Source organism: Pelophylax lessonae, assembly GCF_965119305.1.
Source record: "Pelophylax lessonae genome assembly, chromosome: 3".
NCBI classification, from domain to species: domain Eukaryota; kingdom Metazoa; phylum Chordata; class Amphibia; order Anura; family Ranidae; genus Pelophylax; species Pelophylax lessonae.
In genome coordinates, this window is record NC_138770.1 from 39,151,717 (window position 1) to 39,173,207 (window position 21,491).

The window sequence follows — 21,491 nt, forward strand, 5'->3', positions numbered from 1 at the left end:
ATGAGGTCCAGTGTGAAGTTTCCACAGTCAGTGATGATTTGGGGAGCCATGTCATCTGCTGGTTTTGGTCCACTGTGTTTTATCAAGTTCAAAGTCAGCGCAGCCCTCTAGCAGGAAAAAAAAACAGTTATTTACTTCCAGCCTGGCTTGGAACTGACGTTGCTCCGGTCATCCAAGGCCATAAATGGGATCAAAGAGTATCTACTCTACTCACCATGGGAGCAGCGGGCCACACTGTTTGATAATTTCTTTGGGGAATTTACACAAATGGTAAGCTGGAGAAATGTTAGAGGGCGGCCGGGGAGTTGACTTCGCCTTCCACCGCTCCTTAACCACTTTACCGCTGCTCACTGAGGCTCTACTGCGGCAAAGTGGTTCGTTATCGTCTGGCGACGTAGACCTACGTCGCCAGACACTCCCCTCTCTCGGCGGCGCGCGCGCGCCGCCGGAGGCTCGCTCCCGCTGTATTCAGTCACAGTGGGAGTCGGGCCAGGGGAGGAGCGGCGGTGATCACTAACTTCTTCCCTGCCAGTGTCATTTTTACAGAAACAATGCATATGTATAGCACTGATTACTGTAGTAATGTCACTGGTAGCCCCAAAAGTGTCAGTCAAGGGTGCGATCTGTCCGCCGCAATGTCGCAGTCCTGCAAAAAAAAAAATCGCAGATCACCGCCATTACTCGTTAAAAAAAAAAAAACACCAAAAATGACCGAAATCTTTCCCTTAGTTAGTAAACGTAATAACTTTTGCACAAACCAATCAAAATACGCTTATTGCGATTTTTTTTTACCAAAAATATGTAGCAGAAAACAAATTGGCCTAAAATGATAAAAATTTTTGATTTTTACATTTTTTTGGGGGGGAATTACATATAAAAAAATGTGAAAAATATTGTTATTTTTTAAAAATTGTCGCTATTTTTTTGTTTATAGCGCAAAAAGTAAAAATCGCACAGGTGATCAAATACCACCAAAAGAAAGCTCTGTTTGTGGGAAAAAAGGACGTCAATTTTGTTTGGGTATGGCATTGCATGACCGCGCAATTGTCAGTTAAAGTCGCACAGTGCCGAAACGCAAAAAGTGACCCAGACGTAAGACAGCAAAATCCTCTGGTGGTAAAGTGGTTAAAGTGTTCCAGTGACTCAAGAGCCACTCTGAACGCTTTCAAGAGAAATCCAGCCGCCACCCCAAAGAAAACGATACCAGAGTTATGGCTGATATCTTCAGCCATAATCCCAGTAAACCACATGCAAACCGCAATGTATATATACATATTGTGGTTAAAATCATTGCAATGTAAATGAATCATCCAGCAGAGGGGATTATTTTATTTTTCTTTCAACAAATGTGGAGTTACTTTTTAGGTGGAAATTTTTGTACAAGAAATACATTAACAATTACCACCATTCTCCAGGGCCTGTGCTTTTAGAAAATATACACTATATTGTCAAAAGTATTGGGACGCCTGCCTTTAAATGCACTTAAACTTTTATGGCATCCCAGTCTTAGTCCATAGGGTTCAATATTGAGTTGTCCCACCCTTTGCCGCTATACCAGCTTCAACTCTTCTGGGAAGGCTGTCCACAAGGTTTAGGAGTGTGTTTATGGGAATGTTTGACCATTCTTCCAGAAGCGCATTTGTGAGGTCAGGCAATGATGTGGATGAGAAGGCTTGGCTCGCAGTCTCCGCTCTAATTCATCTTAAAGGTGTTCTATCGGGTTGAGGTCAGGACACTCTGCAGGCCAGTCAAGTTCCTCCACTCCACACCAGGGCTTATATCAGCGTCAGTGGGCGAAACCTACTGCAATGCACCCTGGGGTGGGGTATAAGTCTGAGGGGAGCACATGACAGAGTGTCTTTGGTGGGAAGCAGAGTCCCAGGAGGAGGGTGACGGCTGTCTCTCCTCCTGTCATCGCTAGTGAAGGTGTCCTGGGCAGTTGGCCTTGAGGACGAAGGTTGATCTGGGCTGCAGAGAGGGATCCAGAGTGCTGTGGACCAAGTGGAGCTGCTGGGCAGAAGTTTCCAGGAAAAAACAGTATTACTGCCCAGGGGTCTGCCTAAGAGACGGGGCCACTCCAGAAGGTCAGAGGGATCTGGGAGCCAGCTAACCAGTAGTGGAGGCTTAGAAAGTGGGTGCCAAGAGTCTAAGCCCTGAAGATAAAAGAGTGAAAGGGGGCGCCAGTGTGGGCCCTGAAGTGTTTAGCAATGCAGCAGTTATACAAGTAGCTACCTCAGCAAGGAGTGCTTAAGGGAGCTTAAACAGGACTTCTTTGTACCTGAGAGCGGTCCAAAGTCAGTTTGGAGTTAACAGGCAGCAAACCAGCGTCAACCGGCATCTAGCCAGCGTCAAGTCAGCGCCAATCGGCATTTTTTCACTTGTCCCTAGCAATTTGTGCATAGTTGAGCCAAAAGAGTATCCCACTCATCCCTTCTCCCATCCAAGTTCTCAATAAATACAAAAACCCAAAGATACTGGACTGGTCATTGTCTCGGTGCTCACACTTGGAGAACATGCTTAAATGTGCTGTTATTGCTAGCGGTAACCCAGGTGGACCCACATCCAGCAAAACAGCTGGGAATCCTTCTACACCTGTAAACATCCATTTCTTGCAGTAAATCCCGGGACACAGAGATCCTTCCCCTCTGCGTTAGGGTTTATGGCTTGCTACAAAACTGAAGCTCTTGCTATCGGGGAGAGGTTATGTCTAGGAGGGGACTTCCTGTCTTTTTTTGCCAGTACGATTTCAGCTACTGGCCTGAATGGCAAGCGTCATGTCCGGAAGAAACCAGTCACTGCTCATCACCTGGCCAATACCATCCCTACAGTGAAGCATGCTGTGCTTTTCAGCTGCAGGAACTGGGAGACTAGTCAGGATCGAGGTAAAGAAGAATACAGCAATATACTGTACAGAGACATCCTTGATGAAAACCTGCTCCAGAGCGCTCTGGTCCTCAGACTGGGGCGAAGGTTCATCTTCTAACAGGACAACGACTCTAAGCACCCAGCCAAGATACCAAAGGAGTGGCTACGGGACAACTCTGTGAATGTCCTTCAGTGGCCCAGCCCCCAGACTTGAACCCGACTCCCGACTGAACATCTCTGGAAAGATCTGAAAATAGCTGTGCACCGATACTCCCAATCCAACCTGATGAAGCTTGAGAGGTCCTGCAAAGAAGAATGGGAGAAACTGCCCAAAAATAGGTGTGCCAAGCTTGTAGCATCATACTCAAAAAGACTTGAGGCTGTAATTGGTGCCAAAGGAGCTTCACCAAAGTATTGAGCAAAGGCTGTGATACTTATGTATAAAAACATGGGATTCTTTGTTTTTTATTTTTAATAAATTTGAAAATATTTCAAACAAACTTCTTTCACATTGCCATTATGGGGATTGTTTGTAGAATTTAGAGGAAAATAATTAATTTAATCCATTTTGGAATAAAGCTGTAACATAACAAAATGTGGGAAAAGTGAAGCAGTGTGAATACTTTCCGGATGCTAAGAGATCTAGTTACAAAAAATTGTTGGGCAACAGTGACAAACTCTGTATTCGTATTTAAATTAACATAGTGATTTACTATAATCATCAGCTCCATCTAGTAGCTACAATGCAATAATAATAGTGCATTGCCACCAGGTGGTGCTAATAATCATAGGAAATCACTGTATAAAATACGGCCAATATTTTCACGGCTGGTCAAAAGTGTGTCCCATTTATTCAACTAATTTTTTTAAACATAGACCTCTAAGTGTTTGTAAAATCTTACACCATAAAATGTACTCAGCCAATGAAAGGTAATGACTCCATTTTTATTTTTCTACTGCTATCAACGGCCAACACGGTACAACACTTCATCCATGTCTTGGGTGATCTCTGATCTCCTTATCAACTGTTTCTTACATGATGAAGATCAGCCATGGAGTATATCTGAGGTGTATATCAGGGTGTGCTTCTTCCCCACATGAGAACTGTGATGTCCCGCAACATTCATATAGAGGACATTTCCCGCACTCAAGACACTAATACACCTCAAGGGTTGTGTGGGATCCCTGATGTACAGGAAGACAGGACTTCAGTGAGGAACAATTCCCTCACTCATAACAGGAATATGGCTTCTCCCCCGTGTGAGAGCTCTGACGTCTGTAAAGATGGTTCTTCACTGAAAAGCAATTCCCTCACTCAGGACAGGAAAGTTGCTTTTCCCCCGAACAAGATCTCTGATGTCTGTAAAGATGGGATTTTGCTGAAAAACATTTGCAGCACTCAGGACAGGAATACGGCTTCTTCCCCGTGTGACCTCTGATGTATGGAAAGATGGGACTTCCATGAAAAACATTTCCCAGACTGAGAACAGGAATATGTTTTTTCCACTGTGTGAAAACTTTGATGTGTGACAAGCGCTGATTTTTTTTTTTTTTTAACATTTCCCACACTCTAAACAAGAATATGGCTTCTCACCTATGTGCAATCTCTGATGTCTATAAAGAGAGTACTTGTTTGAAAACCAATTACAACACTCAGGACAGTTATATGACTTTTGAGACCTTCGATATTTAACAGGTTGCAGAATTGTGTACAAAATATTTCCTGCACTCAAAACAAGAATACAGCTTCTCACTCGTGTTCAAACTCTCATGAATATAAAGACCGGAATTTCTTGAAAAATATTTCTCGCACTCAGGACAGAAATACAAGTTTTCTCTTTGTGTGAGATCTCTGATGTCTGTAAAGATGGGAAATGTCTGAAAAATATTTCCGGCACTCGGGACAGGAATATGGCTTTTCTCCTGTGTGAGACCTATAATGTTTTACAAGTTGTGATTTTAGTGGAAAACATTTCCCGCACTCAGGACAGGTATACGGCTTCTCACCTGTGTGCAATCTTTGATGTGTATGAACACTGGACTTCTTTGTAAAACATTTCCCGCACTCAGGACAAAAATAGGGCTTCTCACCTGTGTGAGATCTTAAATGCATATTAAGTTGGGATTTAAAATGGAAACACTTCCCGCACTCAGTACAGGAAAACCTCTTATCTGTTGGAAGGACGGCACCGTCCCTCATAGTCTGAGGTTCCTCAGGATAAGAGGAATACGATGGTCTGGCACCGTCCCTCACAGTCTGAGGTTCCTCAGGATAAGAGGAATACGATGGTCCATCTACACTGTGTGGTGCCGGATGGAGATTTGAGGTAGCCGGGTTTTCTCCTGGAATATACTGTGTGATGTCATCTTCTACTTTACAGTCTAGAGACAAAGTGAGACAATCCTCTGAGGTTTTCCACATCTCCCGTCCATCTACTAAAATAGAAATAAAAAGATTATTACTAGACATGAGCAGATTGGTTCCCCTAAACCAGGACTCCACCCACATCAGGCAGCTTTGTCTCTGAGGATCTTACAATTCCCCCCTCAAGGTAACAAGTAAATGGGTCCTCTGATCTCCTACCAGTTCATTTCTTTATTCATGGACCTTAGTCAGAGAGTGAGGAAACAACGAGAACTGTCTTTTATAGGAGTGACAGCAAGGAAGAGATTATCAGGTGAATGTCCCCACCCCCTCTATCACTCATGAATAACAGTTGGGCTGAGCCCCCCAGATGGTCAGAGGGTGAGCATGGGGAGAGAACAACCAAGATAATGGCTGGACTGATCCTGAAGACCACCATCATTGGATTATTGACTCCATTCCATTCCAGCTGAACCCCAGAATCTCCATAAATCCAGTCTAGATACATAAATTGTGTCTGCAGTACAGAGAAGGAAGATTATCCGAGAGAAATACAGGAATACAGGACGGGGAACACAGCTCAGGAAAATGACCAGGGGATTACAGGCTGATATCACCCAGTCTTTGCCTTACTATGGGCCAATCAGTGAGCAGTATGGGTGGAGGAATGTATTTAATGTTAATGTCCCACCTGTGCTGATCTCTGTAGGAGTGTCCTCCTCTATAAATGTCCCCGTTATTCCATCCTCCTCCATAGACTGCTGATCATCCCTCACATACCTCTCTTCTTCTGCTTTAATCTCAACTTTAGAATCTCTCAGGTTTTCACTCTGAATATAAAATAAAACGACATCAAAGGTAACAATGCAGATAATGTACATATCCTAATGATACTATCAGTGATTGTTCCTCATTTACCTGAGGGATGGTGTGACCTTCCTGTGTGGAATCCCGGGAATACAGAGGACGGGGACATCTCTCTGGTGGGTTCCCATTACTGGATCCATCTGTAGGAAACACACACACTGACTGAATACATTGTTTCTATGGGTTTATCAGATGATGGGGGATCTAGGTGGATCCTCCGTACTGCTCTCTCCTTTACAATAAAGTCTCCTCTTACCCGGTGATGTGAGGGGCGGCTGATTCTCCATCATGATGTCCTTGTAGAGATCCTTGTGTCCTTCTAAATACTCCCACTCCTCCATGGAGAAATAGACAGTGACATCCTGACACCTTATAGGAACCTGACACACACAATGATACAGTCACCATCCAGACACATCCCTTGTCTGTTACTGGATAATGTCCCAGAATTCCCAGCACCGCTCACCTCTCTTGTCAGCAGCTCCATCATCTTCTTGGTGACTTCTAGAATCTTCTGCATGTTGTGTCTCTCAGGTTTTAGGGAGTCACATGGAGGCACTGTGATGGTCATATGATCACCTGACTTCAAAAGAGGAAATCTCTGTTTTGAGGAACCAATAAGAATATCATGTTAGAATCCTCCTCACCTCTTTGGTCAGGTCTGTTTTATTAATAGAGATAAGATTTATGTCATGTGACCTCCCAGAATCCTCCTCACCTCTCCAGTCAGGTCTGTGTTTTATTAATAGAGATAAGAGTGATGTCATGTGACCTCCCAGAATCCTCCTCACCTCTCTGGTCAGGTCTGTGTTTTATTAATAGAGATAAGAGTGATGTCATGTGACCTCCCAGAATCCTCCTCACCTCTCCGGTCAGCAGGTAGATGATCTCCAGGGTGAGGTTTAGTATCTTCTCAGTCATGTGACTCCGGTCCTCCTCCATCCTCATTGGTGCCGTCATTTGATCTATACAGATCTCCTTATAGACGGCTAACTTTAGTAAATGAAAGAAAGAATTATTTGGATGGTATTGGTCACACAGTAATAGGATGTGGATGTGAGGGGGGTAATAGGAGGGTTGTACATTTAAGAACTACTGCTCCCATATGAACACATTTAGTTTGGACTGTTTCGTTTTTGCTACATATAAGATAATACTTCATTGTTATTGGATACATACAAAAAAATGTATAAAAAAAAAAAAACAAATATGTAGAAATATATCGGTTCTAAGGACAAATGCCCAACATGGATAGGATTACACATATATGGATATATTGAACACATGTTGCATGGTCAGGATTGGTGATGACTGCACGCCGGGTGAGATATGTGTCCACGTATGTGTTATTTATACAAGGCAAGGACGGAAGTGATAAGGAAAAGGGTGGCTTAGCTGGTGATACAGCTAGAGCTCAGCAAAACGCATAGGACTTATCAGTTCTATTTCTACATGGAACATAGCCAGGCAGTGTTGCCCACAATATGGCTGTAACCCCCTTTTTTATACAGTTTATGTTTTTATTTCTGTGTTGAGAAATAATAAAGATGTTGTTTTAACAATAATGTGTGAACTTTCAATGTATGACAACCCCACATCCCTTAAAGTCCCATGGTGAGAAGATTAATGTGGGCTAACCCCCTCATTTTAAGGGGGACTTTCCCAACATTATAGACCTGCTGGGTCCTTCTCTTTCTCTGCCTTTACAAGTATAAAAAAAACAGTTACCAACACAACCACACATACATACTTTCTTCTGTCTTCTTAAATATCTATTACAGCAAAACCTAAAGTGATTCTAAACATTTGCTTGTTTTTTTCTTTAAGAAACACGTTATATTTATCTGCTCTATGTAATGTTTTGCACAGAGCAGCCCGATCCTCCTCTTCTTGGGTCCCCCCTCAGTTAAATGCCCCCATAGCAGCCTGCTTGCTCTGGGGGTACTTGTGCATGCTCGCTCCTGAGTCACCTTTTTGCGCCCATAAGACACACAGAGTGCAGCTTGGCCCCGCCCCCTGCTACCTTACTGGCTGTGATTGACAGCAGCGGATAGCTCCCGCTGCGAGAAGTTAGAGAGCCAAGAGAGCCTCGGCTCTTGGGACCGACACCAGATCGAGATCTGGCTCAGGTACGTATAAGGGTGTGTTGGGGGGGGGGGGGGGGTTCTGAATAATTTTTTTATCTTACTGCATAGAATTCATGAAGGTAGAAAAACCTTCTGCCTTTGCAACCACTTTAAGGCTGCTACCGAAGGACTAGAGCAGGGCACTACAATTAGTTTTAGATCTGCAGACAAGGAATGATAAATACCATCCTTTCTTTGACTTGTTTGCTTTGAGGCAGTGCTGTGAGGACAATTGGAGGGTCATCAGTTAAGAGAACTCACCATATAGATGAGGCGCCCTTCATGGGTTATTTCAGGGTCATCATGATGTTTAGTAAGGGGAACTTGCTGACTTTTGTCCGGACCCTTCTCCTGGATGTGTGACTATCTGAAGCAGTAAAGCGGCTGGACTTCTTGGTTCCACAGAGTCATTACTCTGAGCTATACAAGACACAGTCTGATCTAGTGAAGATTGCAACTCCTGGCCTTTGGTCCCAAGTTCCTACTGGGTCCTCGTGCCTGACTAATATGTGTGTTTGATCCTTGTAGTGGGGGTCAATTAAAGGAGGTGAGCTTTTGCCCTTTGGGGAGTCAGTGGAGGCTTTCTTCTGGCGGAGAAGCTCTGATCAGAATTAAAAAGTGGAATATAATAAGTATCATGTGTAATAAACACATTCAAGATTTTTCACTTTTTGGGACTTTGTCTTAATTTGTTACCATATGATACTTATTATATTCGTAACATCTATTTGAACGATCCACATACATGCTCACTTGTGTTGGCAGCGTTTTGTAATGATTGCCTATTGGCTGCCTGTGTAGTGTAATAATTGCCCTTTGTATGCCATGTATGGTCGGGATGGTCATTGTCTTGTCTATTTGTTGTCAGTAATGTTTGTTTAGAGAGGACCGAATTACTAGAATTTATCTCCAAAATGAAGAGAGTATTTCGGCCCTGTAAGTGGGGAAATGTTCTGCCCCTGAAGGGGTTAGTCTAGGTTTCCACACTATATATGTGTGTATCATCATCTGCTGGAGATAAAAGACGTCCCAGTGACTATGGAGGAAGAGGACGGACATGACGGGGGGGGGGGGTTACTGGGTGTAAATGGAAAATAAGATCTTTTTTTTTTTTTCAATCAATACATTTTTATTGGTTTCATCAAAAAAGACAATAACAATGAAGTTACATCAACTGGATGTAAAAAACAGGGGTAGAAACCGGGTAGTGGAGCTTCATTTCAAAGATTGTCATTAAAATATTACAATAGTAGATGGCAATAGTAAATATATAAGCAAGAGAGAACATATACATAGGAGAAAATATATATTTAATGGTGGAACTATGGTTCAAACTTCCAAATGGGAAGAGAAGGGAAGGGGTAGCTCCCGTCCACCCGGCCCAGAGCCCCAAGGGGAACAATGTCGCCGAGTCGGCATTGTACAAAACATAGTCATTTATTGAGTATGAAATTGCTAAATCATTACTGTGGTCTATAGGGCCACGCCAACCAGGCTTTTTTAAATTTGTGGTAGGATAAATTATTCAGAGAAAGAGCTTTTTCTAGTTTATAATTCTCATTCACTAAACATATAGTTTCAGAAATATTTGGCGTTTCAATGGTTCTCCATTTACGCACTATTAAAGTTCTGGCAGCTAGGAGGAGGTGAAGAACTATTTGTCGGAAATTGGGCGGATAGTATTCTAAGTTGAGGTTCAAAAGGGCCAATTCTGGTCTAGGTGGGGATAACATACGCGTGGTGGACGCTATACATTTAAAATATGGCATTCCAAAAGCTTGTTAAAGATGGGCATTCCCAAAGGATATGTTGAAGTGTGCCAATTTTTCCGCACTCTCTCCAACAAAGTGGAGATATAGCTGGGTTCATTTTAGACAGTCTATATGGTGTGAAGTACCACCTGTTGGTAATTTTTGTCATCATCTCCCAGTGGTTAGTGCAATGTGACAATTTATGAATGGAGATGAGTGCTTTTAGCCACTGTTTAAGAGTAAAAGATAGGTTTAGTGAATCTTTCCATGTGTGAGGATTTTGTGGTGAGGGTATTGGCCATTAGAATGGAGTAGAAGACAGATATTCCTTTGGTTTGGAGGGGAAACGTAGTGAGGAATTTCCATACTTGGGTATTGGTGGGTAGATCTATGATCGGGTGTTTTGCCAATAACAATGTTATTTTAGAGATGGTAATGGACAGATTTTGGGGGAGGGAAAATTCTTCTAGAATTTCTTCTGTTTTTTTTAGTTTTTTCTCAGCGTAGAATTGTGAGGTTGAGGACAATCCATAGTTCCCCAGCTCTATTGTGTTCAATTTTTTAATTTTATGGTCGAGTAGTTGAATGGGGAGGTTGTGGGTGGAGAGGGTGTTTGTTTTTGTTGATATGTTAGAGATAGCTCTCCAGGCTTGGAGTGAGGCTTTAATAGTGATCAGTAAATGCGTCCATTGCCAGGGGATCCAAAGATCACTCAAGAGTAGATGTATCAGGTTTTTAGTTGGGACTAGATGTTCCTCTAATAGGGCCCACTTAGGTTTTTCATGGTCTATGAACCAATGTTTGATTTGGTCTAATCTTGACGCCCACCAATATGCTTGGAGGTTAGGTAGTCCTGCACCTCCCATAGATTTGTGGGCTGTAAGTGTTTTGTAAGCTAAACGTGCTTTTTTCCCTGACCATATACATTTTGTGATAAGGGTGGTGAGAGATTTAAATTGAGATTTGGGCATTGAGACGGGTAGAGCTCTGAATATATAAAGGATTTGCGGTAGGATAATCATTTTTATTACTGCCATTTTAGCTCCCCATGTCAGAATTATGTTGGACATAGATTTGAAATCATCAGAGATTTTTTGTTTTAGGGATTTGAGGTTTTCATATAGAAGGTTGGAAATGCGGGGGGTGATTAGAATGCCAAGGTAGGAGATTTTTGCTATGTCTTGGGGGTGTGTGATTTTATCATTAGTCCGAGCTTGTCTGAGCGAGGAAAATAGTGATTTGGTTTGTCGGGTTTTCAGTCTATTTGCAAGTGCCTTATAGAAAATAAGATCTTATTACCTCCTCTGCTGTCACTTCCAGAAAGGTCTCCTCTCTACTTCCTCCCGACTCACCACTCACCCGAAATGTCCTATTTATACCTGACATCACTTCCTGTCTGTACCTGACATCACTTCCTGTCTGTCTTCCATAGAGACTTCCTGTCTGGGTAAAATTGAGATAACCACCTTGTGGAGCTCAGAGGAACTGCAGCCCCGAGAAATGTCTTAGTGTGAACACGGTCTTGTGCTGTGTGTGTATGTACTGTATATCCTTATAGATGGGTCATCTCCACTCCCACCAAGGGGGATAGAAATATATTATTGCCTAGTCCAGCCTTTCCCAGCCAGGGTTCCTCCAAAGGTTTCTAGGAGTCCCTTGAGCATTGAACAATTTCTGTCTCTCAGTAACAACAATTTCATGATTATGTAAAAATGTCCTTCTCCCACTGACCACTGATATAAAGGGATCCTTCCCCCATTGGTCACCAATAAAGGGACCAATAAACAGACCAAGAAAAGGAAAGTTGAACAAGTAAAATGTATGAGCTCGTATCGGGGAACATGAGGATTCTGTGCAACATGAGGCATCGGGAAATGTATATCTGTCTAATATCTGGGCTAATAGGCAAGGGGGTTTCCAAAAAAAGCATGGGGAGGGGAGATGCATTCTGCCCTGGGAAACATGTACCAATGCAAAAAAATATTATTATAAATTCCATGTGGCCGGGAACACTGAGTTTTTTAACGCTGACATTTAAAAAGCGATAGAGTGTTAAATTGCCAGTAAATTACATTTTCCTCCAGTTTCTTTTTTTAAAAGAAAAAATAGCACACAGCCCCCAAAAGTCCCCCAAAATACATAGCAGACCCCTACTGGTGGTAAAAGAGTGCTGCAAAGCTTTATACACAACTGAATGAGGACAGCTATTCCCCTGAGGCTTCTAGGCATCACTCCAGCCACTGTTCCTGCTCGAGTAAAAAATCCATGAAGAGGTTAGGTTTCAGTTTCACGCTTGTGCAACTCTATATTCAGGCAGTTAAGCAATCTATTGATTAGAAGGATGGCAACATACAGTATGACAACCAACAACCTATCTGCTCGGTTCCCCAGAATGAAGGAGAACTACAGAGTAAAATGCATCTTTCTCCAACATTCCATCCATCCCTAACAAAGAATAGAACTACATAACAGGAGTTTAAATGCTCTCATGTGTCATATATATATATATATATATATATATATATATATATATATATATATATATATCTTTTTTTTTTTTTTTTTTCATTCGTGGTGGTGCAAAAACCTGAAACGAAAAAAACCTGTATGTGAACAAAAAAAAGGTGCATGTGATTACTTGCAAAGTGCATAAAGGGGTAGGACCTCTACCCTGATCCCCCGGTCAGCAAAGCTTCTGACAGGGACAAAGGTTTCCAATAGTCCACCTAGCCAGAAGGCCTGGCGGACCCCGTTCTGGGCCAGCTGAAGCCGAACCCGAATACTTGGTCGAGGGGCTCTCCCAAAGAGAGACCCCCCCCCCAGGGACAGAGGAAGGAGCCTGAGGGCCACACATCCTCCCCCTAGACTTCAGGGCAAGCCTGAGGACTCACACCCTCCATCCTAGTGATAAGAAAACACACACATAAGTGAAAGGTGACAAAACGTTGGAGAAAATAAATGAATAAATAAGTGGCCGTGCATGTCAGTGGACTGGCCGGGCCCTGAGGCCTGGTAACAAAAATTGCCCCGGACTTTAGCCAAAAGTCCCAGCCCTAAAAGGCTCAGTGCAGAAAAAGTGTTTGGAGCTGTGACCATGTGTCGGTTCACACATTGGTGTCCCACACCCAATTGTTACTAAGAGCACCTCTGGGGCGACCACTCCCAGAGGCACAGACATCACGGACTCTCTACCTTTCCAGCCCGTGGCCAGACAAGGTAGACCACTCAAATCAGGAGGTAATGGGTTCTCCCACCTTTCCTGGGGGAATTACTCCCATGCCCCAACTGCCTGTGCGCGCCCCGGTTTCTGTTCCAGCCGGTACTAACCTTCCAAGCCCCCATCACTCCTGCAGGTTTGCATAGCCACCACCCAGCCTCAAAATTTTCTGCAGCCATCTCTTAAATAAAAGGAAAAATGAGCCCAAAATACAACAATAAAGGTAAGCAAATCACCTTAACAATTAAGGTTTTCAAAAGACAGCGTCAGCCTGTGCAATTTCCACAGTTCCAGCTTCTTTGATATTTTCCCTACGCATCTTGCAGCGTTCTCCTGGTTTCGCAGATTCCTCTCAAAATGGATACCCAAAACATCGATGATATCCACCTTCTTTATCCTGGACAAAGCCACATCGTACAACCCACTCAGAGTACAAACTGAACTCTTGCTCCAATTGCATTCCAGCCACACTCCCGAACAGTTGTAAATGCAACTCCGCCCTTGCCAAACCCTGTCTTACCCTAGATCTCACATCAAAGGGTTCAGAAAGGATCCCATTTATCAGGATCCTGCTACTCACCCCAGCATACAAGCACTTCACCATTCTAACGATCTCCCCTGGGAAGCCCATCTTTGTCAACGCATAACACATAAAGCGGTGAGACACCCTAGCATAGGCCTTTTTCAAATCAATCCCCGCAACAGCAAGAGGTAAATTATTACATTGAGCATAGTACACCAGATCTCTTAGAAGCATCAAAATATCCACGATCCTCCTCCCTGGGATGGCACACACCTGCCAATCTCCTATCACTCTGCTAACCACTTCTTTCATTCAGTCAGCCAGGATCTTAGCAAAAATTGTGTAATCCGAATTTAGGAAAGTTAATGGGTGCCAATTCCTAAACATCCCTCTCTTCTCCCTTCTTGTAGATCAAAAAGATGACCCCCCTCCTTCATAGAGGCAGCCAGCCTCCTGACCTCAAACAACATCTTATCACAACGACAAGGTGTCACAAACCTGGTTGGAGGCTGAGGTGACGAGAGGGCTCCCCTTGGGGCTGAGTGCAGAGCACCCCTGGAGATGGTAACAGAGGGTGCTGTGCCCAAAGGTGTACGGGTTGCCTGCAGGTGTAGCTGCTTCAGGAATCGGATCTGTAGTGGATAAGATGGTCACAGTCACTGGATCACTAGAAGTGCAGGCAGGTTAGGGCAATCAAGGTCAGAAGCCAGGCCGAGGGTCAAACACAGGTGGTCAATCAGAAACAGAGGCAGGTAGAGTAGTCAGGGTCAAGCCGGGGTCAAACACGAGAAGACAACCAGGAGCAGGCAGAAGAAAGTCCGTAGGGCAAGCCAGATTCAGAGCCAGGAGATGAGCCAGAGCAGGCCAAGGATAGCCGGGTCGGTAACGGGTAATCCAGCTGAAGTTTCAAGGCACAAGGAGATCAGGTACTAGCTGAAGATAATCCAGCAATGAATGATAGCCAGTGCTGAGTTTATACAGGCAGTGGAAGCTGGTAATTGGCGCTAATTAGGACGTACCGCAAACGCCAATGCACCATTGCGAACCTAATGGTAACATGCATGCGCGCGTTAGCGCAGCCATCTTGGGCACTGGCATATCTGCCATTTTCTAATCAAGTTCTTCCCTGACAGTGCCCCCAGAGGGGCAACCTCTGGATGCCCAAGCATGCCTGTTTCTCTGGGAACCTGTTGAAGAACTCCTGAAGAAGTTTAGGGGCATGTACATTACTCGCTGGCTCCCATGAATTTTCCTCAGGTGGGAACCCCTTCCACTTAATGAGTTATTGCACTTGTCTTCCTCTCCTTCGACTATCTATGATGGCTTCCACTTCAAGTTTTGTGCCCTCCCTCATTGTAACCGGAGGCGGAGGTGGCTCCTCCCTGTCAGAAATTGAACTAGCCACTGCTGGTTTAAGTAAGGAGACGTGGAAGACTGGATGTATCCTATAGGAGCGTGGTAGGTTCAGTTCACAGGATTCATTTCCCTCTTGATTTCAAAAGGTCCAATAAACCTTGGACCCAATTTCCAAGAGGGACAAGTAAGCTTGAGGTTTGCTGTGGAAAGCCAAACCTTATCTCCAACCTTAAGCATAAGATTTCCCCTCTTCTTTTTGTCAAAGTGCAGCTTGTAATCCTCCTGGGCCTTCAGTATTGCTTCCTTAAGAGTCTGGTAGTTGGAATGTATGAAGGCCAACCTATCCTGGACTGAAGGTACTGAAGCATCTGGGATGATGTCTGGCAAAAAGGAGGGATAGAACCCTTAATTTGCCCAAAATGGGGATTGATTTGTAGAAGCGTGAACTGAATTGTTATAGGCAAATTCGGCACATGGAAGAAGAGATGCCCAATTGTCCTGAGTAAAAGAAGAAAAGCATCTCAGGTACTGCTCTAATGTTTGGTTGGTCCTTTCTGTTTGTCCGTTACTTTGTGGATGGTATGTGTACGACAAACAGACTTGAATTATGAGTCCTGCAGAATGATTTCCAGAATCTGGAAGTGAACTGCACCCCCGTCGGACACAATACTGTTTGGCAATCCATGCCGTCAAACAATTTCTTTAATGAATAGATGTGTCGTATCCTTAGCTAAGGGAGTGCTCACCATGGGTAGGAAGTGAACCATTTTGAACAGTCTGTCAACTATCACCAAGATAGTGGTAAATCCGTCTGAAGGGGATAAGTCAACAATAAAATCTATTGATATCATCTTCCATGGTTGTTCCGGAACAGGGAGAGGTCTCAGCAAGCCCAGAGACTTGGTATTGTGGCCTTTACTGCGGAGACAGGTCACACAGGAGTCCACATAATCTTTGCAATCCCGTCTAAGGTTGGGCCACTAGAAGGACCTTTGAATAAGATCACATGTTTTTCAGACTCCAAAATGACCTGTAAGTAGGTGGTCATGACAAGCTTTCAGGACTTGGGGTGTCACTTCAGGAGGGATGAAAATCTTGTCATCATGCCATAAGAGATCTCCGTCTTTTCTTAATGCAAGGGTTTCGGCTTCTGGGTATCGGGCAGAGGCTTGCTTAATAAATGTGCCTAGATCAGCCTGGAGAAGAATAAAGCCCATCGAGCTTGCCGTGGTCTAAGTCGCTTGGCGGTCCTGAGGTACTCCAGGTTCTTATGATCTGTAAAGATCATGATGGGATGCATAGCGCCTTCCAGCAGGTATCGCCGTTCCTCCAGTGCTGACTTGATGGCTAGTAGCTCCCAGTCACCCACATCATAATTCTTCTCCGGTTGACTCATCTTCCTGGAGAAGAAAGCAGCTGGGTGGAGCAGGGCCTTGGGCCCCTGACGTTGGAACAGAATGGCTCCTGTGGCGACTTCAGAGGCATCTACCTCAAGGACATAGGGCAAAGCTGGATCTGGATGTTGCAGTACGGGGGCGGATGTAAAGAGAATCTTAAGCTGATCAAATGGCAACTGGGCTTCCTGAGACCATTGGAACCGGACCTGCCGACGGGTTAACTGAGTAATGGGAGAAATGATGGTAGAAAAGTCCTTGATGAACCTTCTGTAGAAGCTAGCAAACCCGACAAACCTCTGGATGCTGTTCTTGTCAGTGGGAGCCGGCCAATTGATGATAGCAGCCACCTTTTGTGGGTCCATGGAGATCCTCTCTGTGGAGATGATCAGTCCCAGAAACTGGATGGACAGCTTTTCAAACTCACACTTCTCTGCCTTTGCATAAAGTCCGGGTAGCCTTAGCGTGGCCAAAACCTTTTTTACATGCACCCGATGAAGCTCCAGGGAAGCAGAGAAGATGAGAGTATCATCAAGATATACTATTACAAAATGATCTAAGAACTCTCAGAAAATGTAATTTACGAAGTGCTGGAAGATCTGTGTTCATCTGTAACAGAACCACGGTCTGCCTCTGGCCAATCAGCGCGCGCCCTCACTGGCTATTGCACAAAACGATGTACAGGTATGTCGTTTCGTGCAATAGAGCCAACCTGCCACAGTAAAACTATGGTGGCTGGTCGGCAAGTAGTTAAGGGAGTTATAAAGGCAGAAGGTGCATTCTATGCATTGAGATAAAAAGCCTTCTGGGTGCAGCAATGTCCACGAGTTCCTCGGCCATCCAGGACTCTCCTTCCTGATTGGCTGAGACATAGCAGCAGCGCCATTAGCTCCCCCCACTGTCAAAGTTAGTCAGCCAATCAGAAGAGAGAGGGAATGGGGCCGCACTGCAGCTCCGTGTCTAAATGGATACACGGAGCTGCAGCTCGGCTCGGGTGCCCCCATAGCAACCTGCTTGCAACGAGGGACCTGAAAAGAGGAGGATCCGGGCTGCTCTGTGCAAAACCAACTGCACAGAGGAAGTATATCATGTTTGTTATTAAAAAAAAAAAAAAAAGAAAAAAAAAACGTGACTTTATAATCACTTTAAGTGCATAAGTATGATTTTGGCTATTTATTTGAAATCGCACCTGATAGAAGAAGATAGAAGATCTATTTATGAAATATTTGTTGGCCAATTGCAACAAGAACTTGCCCAGCTGTGTCAAATGTTCTCTGTATTTAAATGAACGCAGTGATTTACTATGATCGTCAGCTCTATCTAGTAGCTATAATACAATATTAATACTGCAGTGGCGCATTATTGCCACTAGATGGTGCTAATAATCATAGGAAATCACTGGATGAAATAAAATACAGTCAATATTTATCACGGCTGGTCGAATGTGTGTCAGTTTTTTTGAAAGTTTACACCACAAAATGTACTCAGCCAATGAAAGGTAATGACTCCATTTTTATTTTTCTCCTGCTATCAATGGCCAACACGGGACAACACTTCATCCATGTCTTTGGTGATCTCTGATCTCTTATGAAGTGTTTCTTACATGATGAAGATCAGCCATGGAGTATATCTGAGGTGTATATCAGGGTGTGCTTCTTCCCCACATGTCCAGCAACATTCATATAGAAGACATTTCCCGCACTCAAGACACTAATACACCTCGAGGGTTGTGTAGGATCCCTGATGTACAGGAAGACAGGACTTCACTGAGGAATAATTCCCTCACTCAGGACAGGAAAGTGGCTTCTCCCCCGTGTGAGATCTCAGATGTCTGGAAAGACTGGACTTCCCTGAAAAACATTTCCCACACTCAGGACAGGAAAGTGACTTCTCCCCCGTGTGACATCTCTGATGTCTGTAAAAAATAGACTTGTCTGAAAAACCTTTCCCGCACTCCAGACAGTTATACGGCTTATTCTCTGTGTGCAAGCTTTGATGTCTGCAAAGATGTGACTTCTGTGAAAAACATCTCCTGCATGCTGGGCAAGAGTATGGTTTTTCCCCCGTGTGAGATCTCTGATGTGTGACAAGATCTGATTTTTGAACAAAACATTTCCCGCACTCAGAACAGGAATACGGCTTCTCACCAGTGTGTAATCTCTTATGTCTGTAAAGAGAGTACTTGTCTGAAAACCAATTCCCACACTCAGAACAGTTAAGTGGCTTTCCCCGCTTGTGAGACCTTTGATGTTTGACAGGTTGTGAATCTTGTACAAAGTATTTCCTGCACTCAAAACAGGAATACGGCTTCTCACTTGTGTTCAATCTCTGATGAATAGAAAGACTGGAATTCCTTGAAATACTTTTCCCGCACTCAGGACAGGAATGTGGATTTTCCCCTGTGTGCAATCTCTGATGTCTGTTAAGATTGGACATGTCTGAAAAATATTTCCCGCACTGAAGACAGGAATATGGCTTCTCCCCCGTGTGAGACCTTTGATGTGTGACAAGCTGTGATTTTTGTGGAAAACATTTCCTGCACTCAGAACAGGAATATGGCTTCTCACCTGTGTGCAATTTCTGATGTTTGTGAAGACTGGACTTTACTGTAAAACATTTTCCGCACTCAGGACAGGAATACGGCTTCTCCCCCGTGTGAGATCTTAAATGCATATCAAGTTTGGATTTAAAATCGAAACACTTCCCGCACTCAGCACAGAAAAGCCTCTTATCTGTTGGAAGGACGGCACCGTTCCTCACAGTCTGAGGTTCCTCAGGATAAGAGGAATACGATGGTCCGGCACCGTCCCTCACAGTCTGAGGTTCCTCAGAATAAGAGGAATACGATGGTCCATCTACACTGTGTGATGCCGGATGGACATTTGAGGTAGCCGGGTTTTCTCCTGGACTATACTGTGTGATGTCCTCATCTTCTACTTTACAGTCTGGAGACAAAGTGAGACAATCCTCTGAGGTTTTCCTCATCTCCCGTCCATCTACTAAAATAGAAATAAAAAGATTATTACTAGACATGAGCAGATTGGTTCCCCTAAACCAGGACTCCGCCCACATCAGGCAGCTTTGTCTCTGAGGATCTTACAATTCCACCCTCAAGGTAACTAGTAAATAGGTCCTCTGATCTCCTACCAGTTCATTTCTTTATTCATAGACCTTAGTCAGAGAGTGAGGAAACAACGAGAGCTGTCTTTTATAGGAGTGACAGTGATGAGGGGATTATAGGACAAGTATCCCCACCTCCGCTATCACTCATTGCCATCTTCCCAACACAAGAAGTCCTGCACTTCCTTATTTAGTCCATGATTTAGTCATGAATAACAGCGGGGCTGAGCCCCGCTGTGAGGTCAGAGAGTGAGGATGGGGGGAGAACAACCAACATGAAGACTGGACTGATCCTGAAAATCACCATCATTGGGTTATTGACTCCTCCCTCATTATCACCTTCTGTTTAAGGTTCCAACGTTTGAGGATGTTATCACATTATTATCAACATGTAAAAGTCTGTGCTCCAATCAAATCATCAAATATAAAATGTCCAGCTGGCAGGAAATGGGTGTAACAAAGGGAAATACATATTTTTGTAAAGAGCAGTGGGTGGAGGGGAAGAGAGCAGAATTCAGGTCTATGTAATGTGTACCAAATTGTATAGGCTTAGGCCACATAATGTGAAATATATATCATAGTGCAGGGGTCAGGAGTATGTAATGTCCAACATAGAGTGTATAGCGCAGGAGTATGTAATGTACAACATAGAGTATATAGTGCAGGGGTCAGGAGTATGTATGTACAACATAGAGTATATAGTGCAGGGGTCAGGAGTATGTAATGTAAAATATAAATTATATAGTGTAAGGGTCAGGACTCATAATATTGGTATTTACTAATCAGTGGAAGATTAAATGTTTACATGAGACAAGTTGCAGAGGTCCCACACTGCTGCCTCCCATCTTCTGAGACTGCACTCAGTGACTTGGGTCTGAGACTATACAGCAAGATGGTCAACTTACCTAAGTGCAATTTACTGACATGACACAAAAAATTTACTGACAAAGCCCAATTTTTTACTGACAATTAAAAACTTAGCCAAAATGATTTTTTTAAGTGCAAATATCAATATATAAGCTATAGACATATAGCTAGTGTGATTAGCAATGTGCTTAACATCTTCCAGGAGGGGGGTAAAAGTGCCTGGTATTGAAGTGGTTAAGGTGTAACAAAAGGCAAAAACCATATTTCTTCTTTTACATGATAATCAGGTTAATAAACCCCAGCGCAGAGTTCCCCCTTACATCAGAGTCTGCACGGTTTCCCCTATACAGTGCAAAGGGGAACTCTGCGAACCCTAAATGTAAAAGTGAAAACTGTGGACTTTACTGATGTAAAGAATTCTGTGGAGTTTGATGTAGGGGGGAATGCTGCAGACTCTGGTGTATAGGGAAACTCTGATGTAAGGGGATCTCTGGTGACCAAAGTCCCCCCTTACACACAAGTCCACAGAGCTCACCTGTACATCGCAGTCCAAAGAGTTTCCCCTTTACATCACAGTCCACGAAGTTCTCCCTTACATCAGACTCCACAGTTCTCCTTTACATCAGATTTTGCAGGGTTCCCTATTACATTGTAAAGGGGAACTCTGCGGGCCCTCATGTAAAGGGGAAAACTGTGAACCCTGATGTAAAGGGGAATGCTGCGGACCGTCCATGATGCAAAGGGAACTCTGATGTAAGGGGGTCACCATAGCTCCGCCCCTTCCTTACACAAGATTCCACAGAGTTCCCCCTTACATCAGGGTCTGCAGGATTCCCCCTTACATTGTAAAAGGGAACACTGCCGACCCTGATGTAAAGGGGATCCTGATGTAAAGGTGAACCCTGCAGACCGTCTGTGATGTAAAGGAAACACTGATGTAAGGGAGTCTCATGTCACCAGAGCCCCCCCTTGCTTAAACAAGATTCCCCAGAGTCCCCCCCCTCACATCAGAGTCTGCAGGACTCTCCCTTACAGTGCAA

At 43.9% G+C, this 21,491-nt stretch overlaps 3 protein-coding genes across 3 annotated transcripts in view; 1 reads left to right on the forward strand and 2 right to left on the reverse strand.

Annotated features, from left to right (window-relative positions):
- Positions 1 to 21,491, forward strand: part of LOC309550685 (uncharacterized protein) — a 903,485-nt gene that overhangs the window by 595,735 nt on the left and 286,259 nt on the right. The window lies entirely within an intron of this gene.
- LOC309550007 (uncharacterized protein) overlaps positions 1 to 21,491 on the reverse strand; it is a gene marked incomplete at its 5' end in the record, with an annotated part of 46,514 nt that overhangs the window by 18,390 nt on the left and 6,633 nt on the right. Inside the window, one exon of the mRNA XM_082250481.1 lies at positions 5,922 to 6,060. Within this exon, the coding sequence (XP_082106607.1) occupies positions 5,922 to 6,060 (139 nt within the window). The remainder of the gene's footprint in view (positions 1 to 5,921; positions 6,061 to 21,491) is intronic.
- Positions 17,935 to 20,994, reverse strand: LOC309550009 (uncharacterized protein; the record flags this gene model as incomplete). Its single annotated transcript, XM_082250482.1, has 2 exons — positions 17,935 to 19,324; positions 20,987 to 20,994. The coding sequence occupies 2 exons, from the start codon at positions 20,992 to 20,994 to the stop codon at positions 18,247 to 18,249; spliced, it is 1,086 nt and encodes a 361-aa protein (XP_082106608.1). The 3' UTR covers positions 17,935 to 18,246.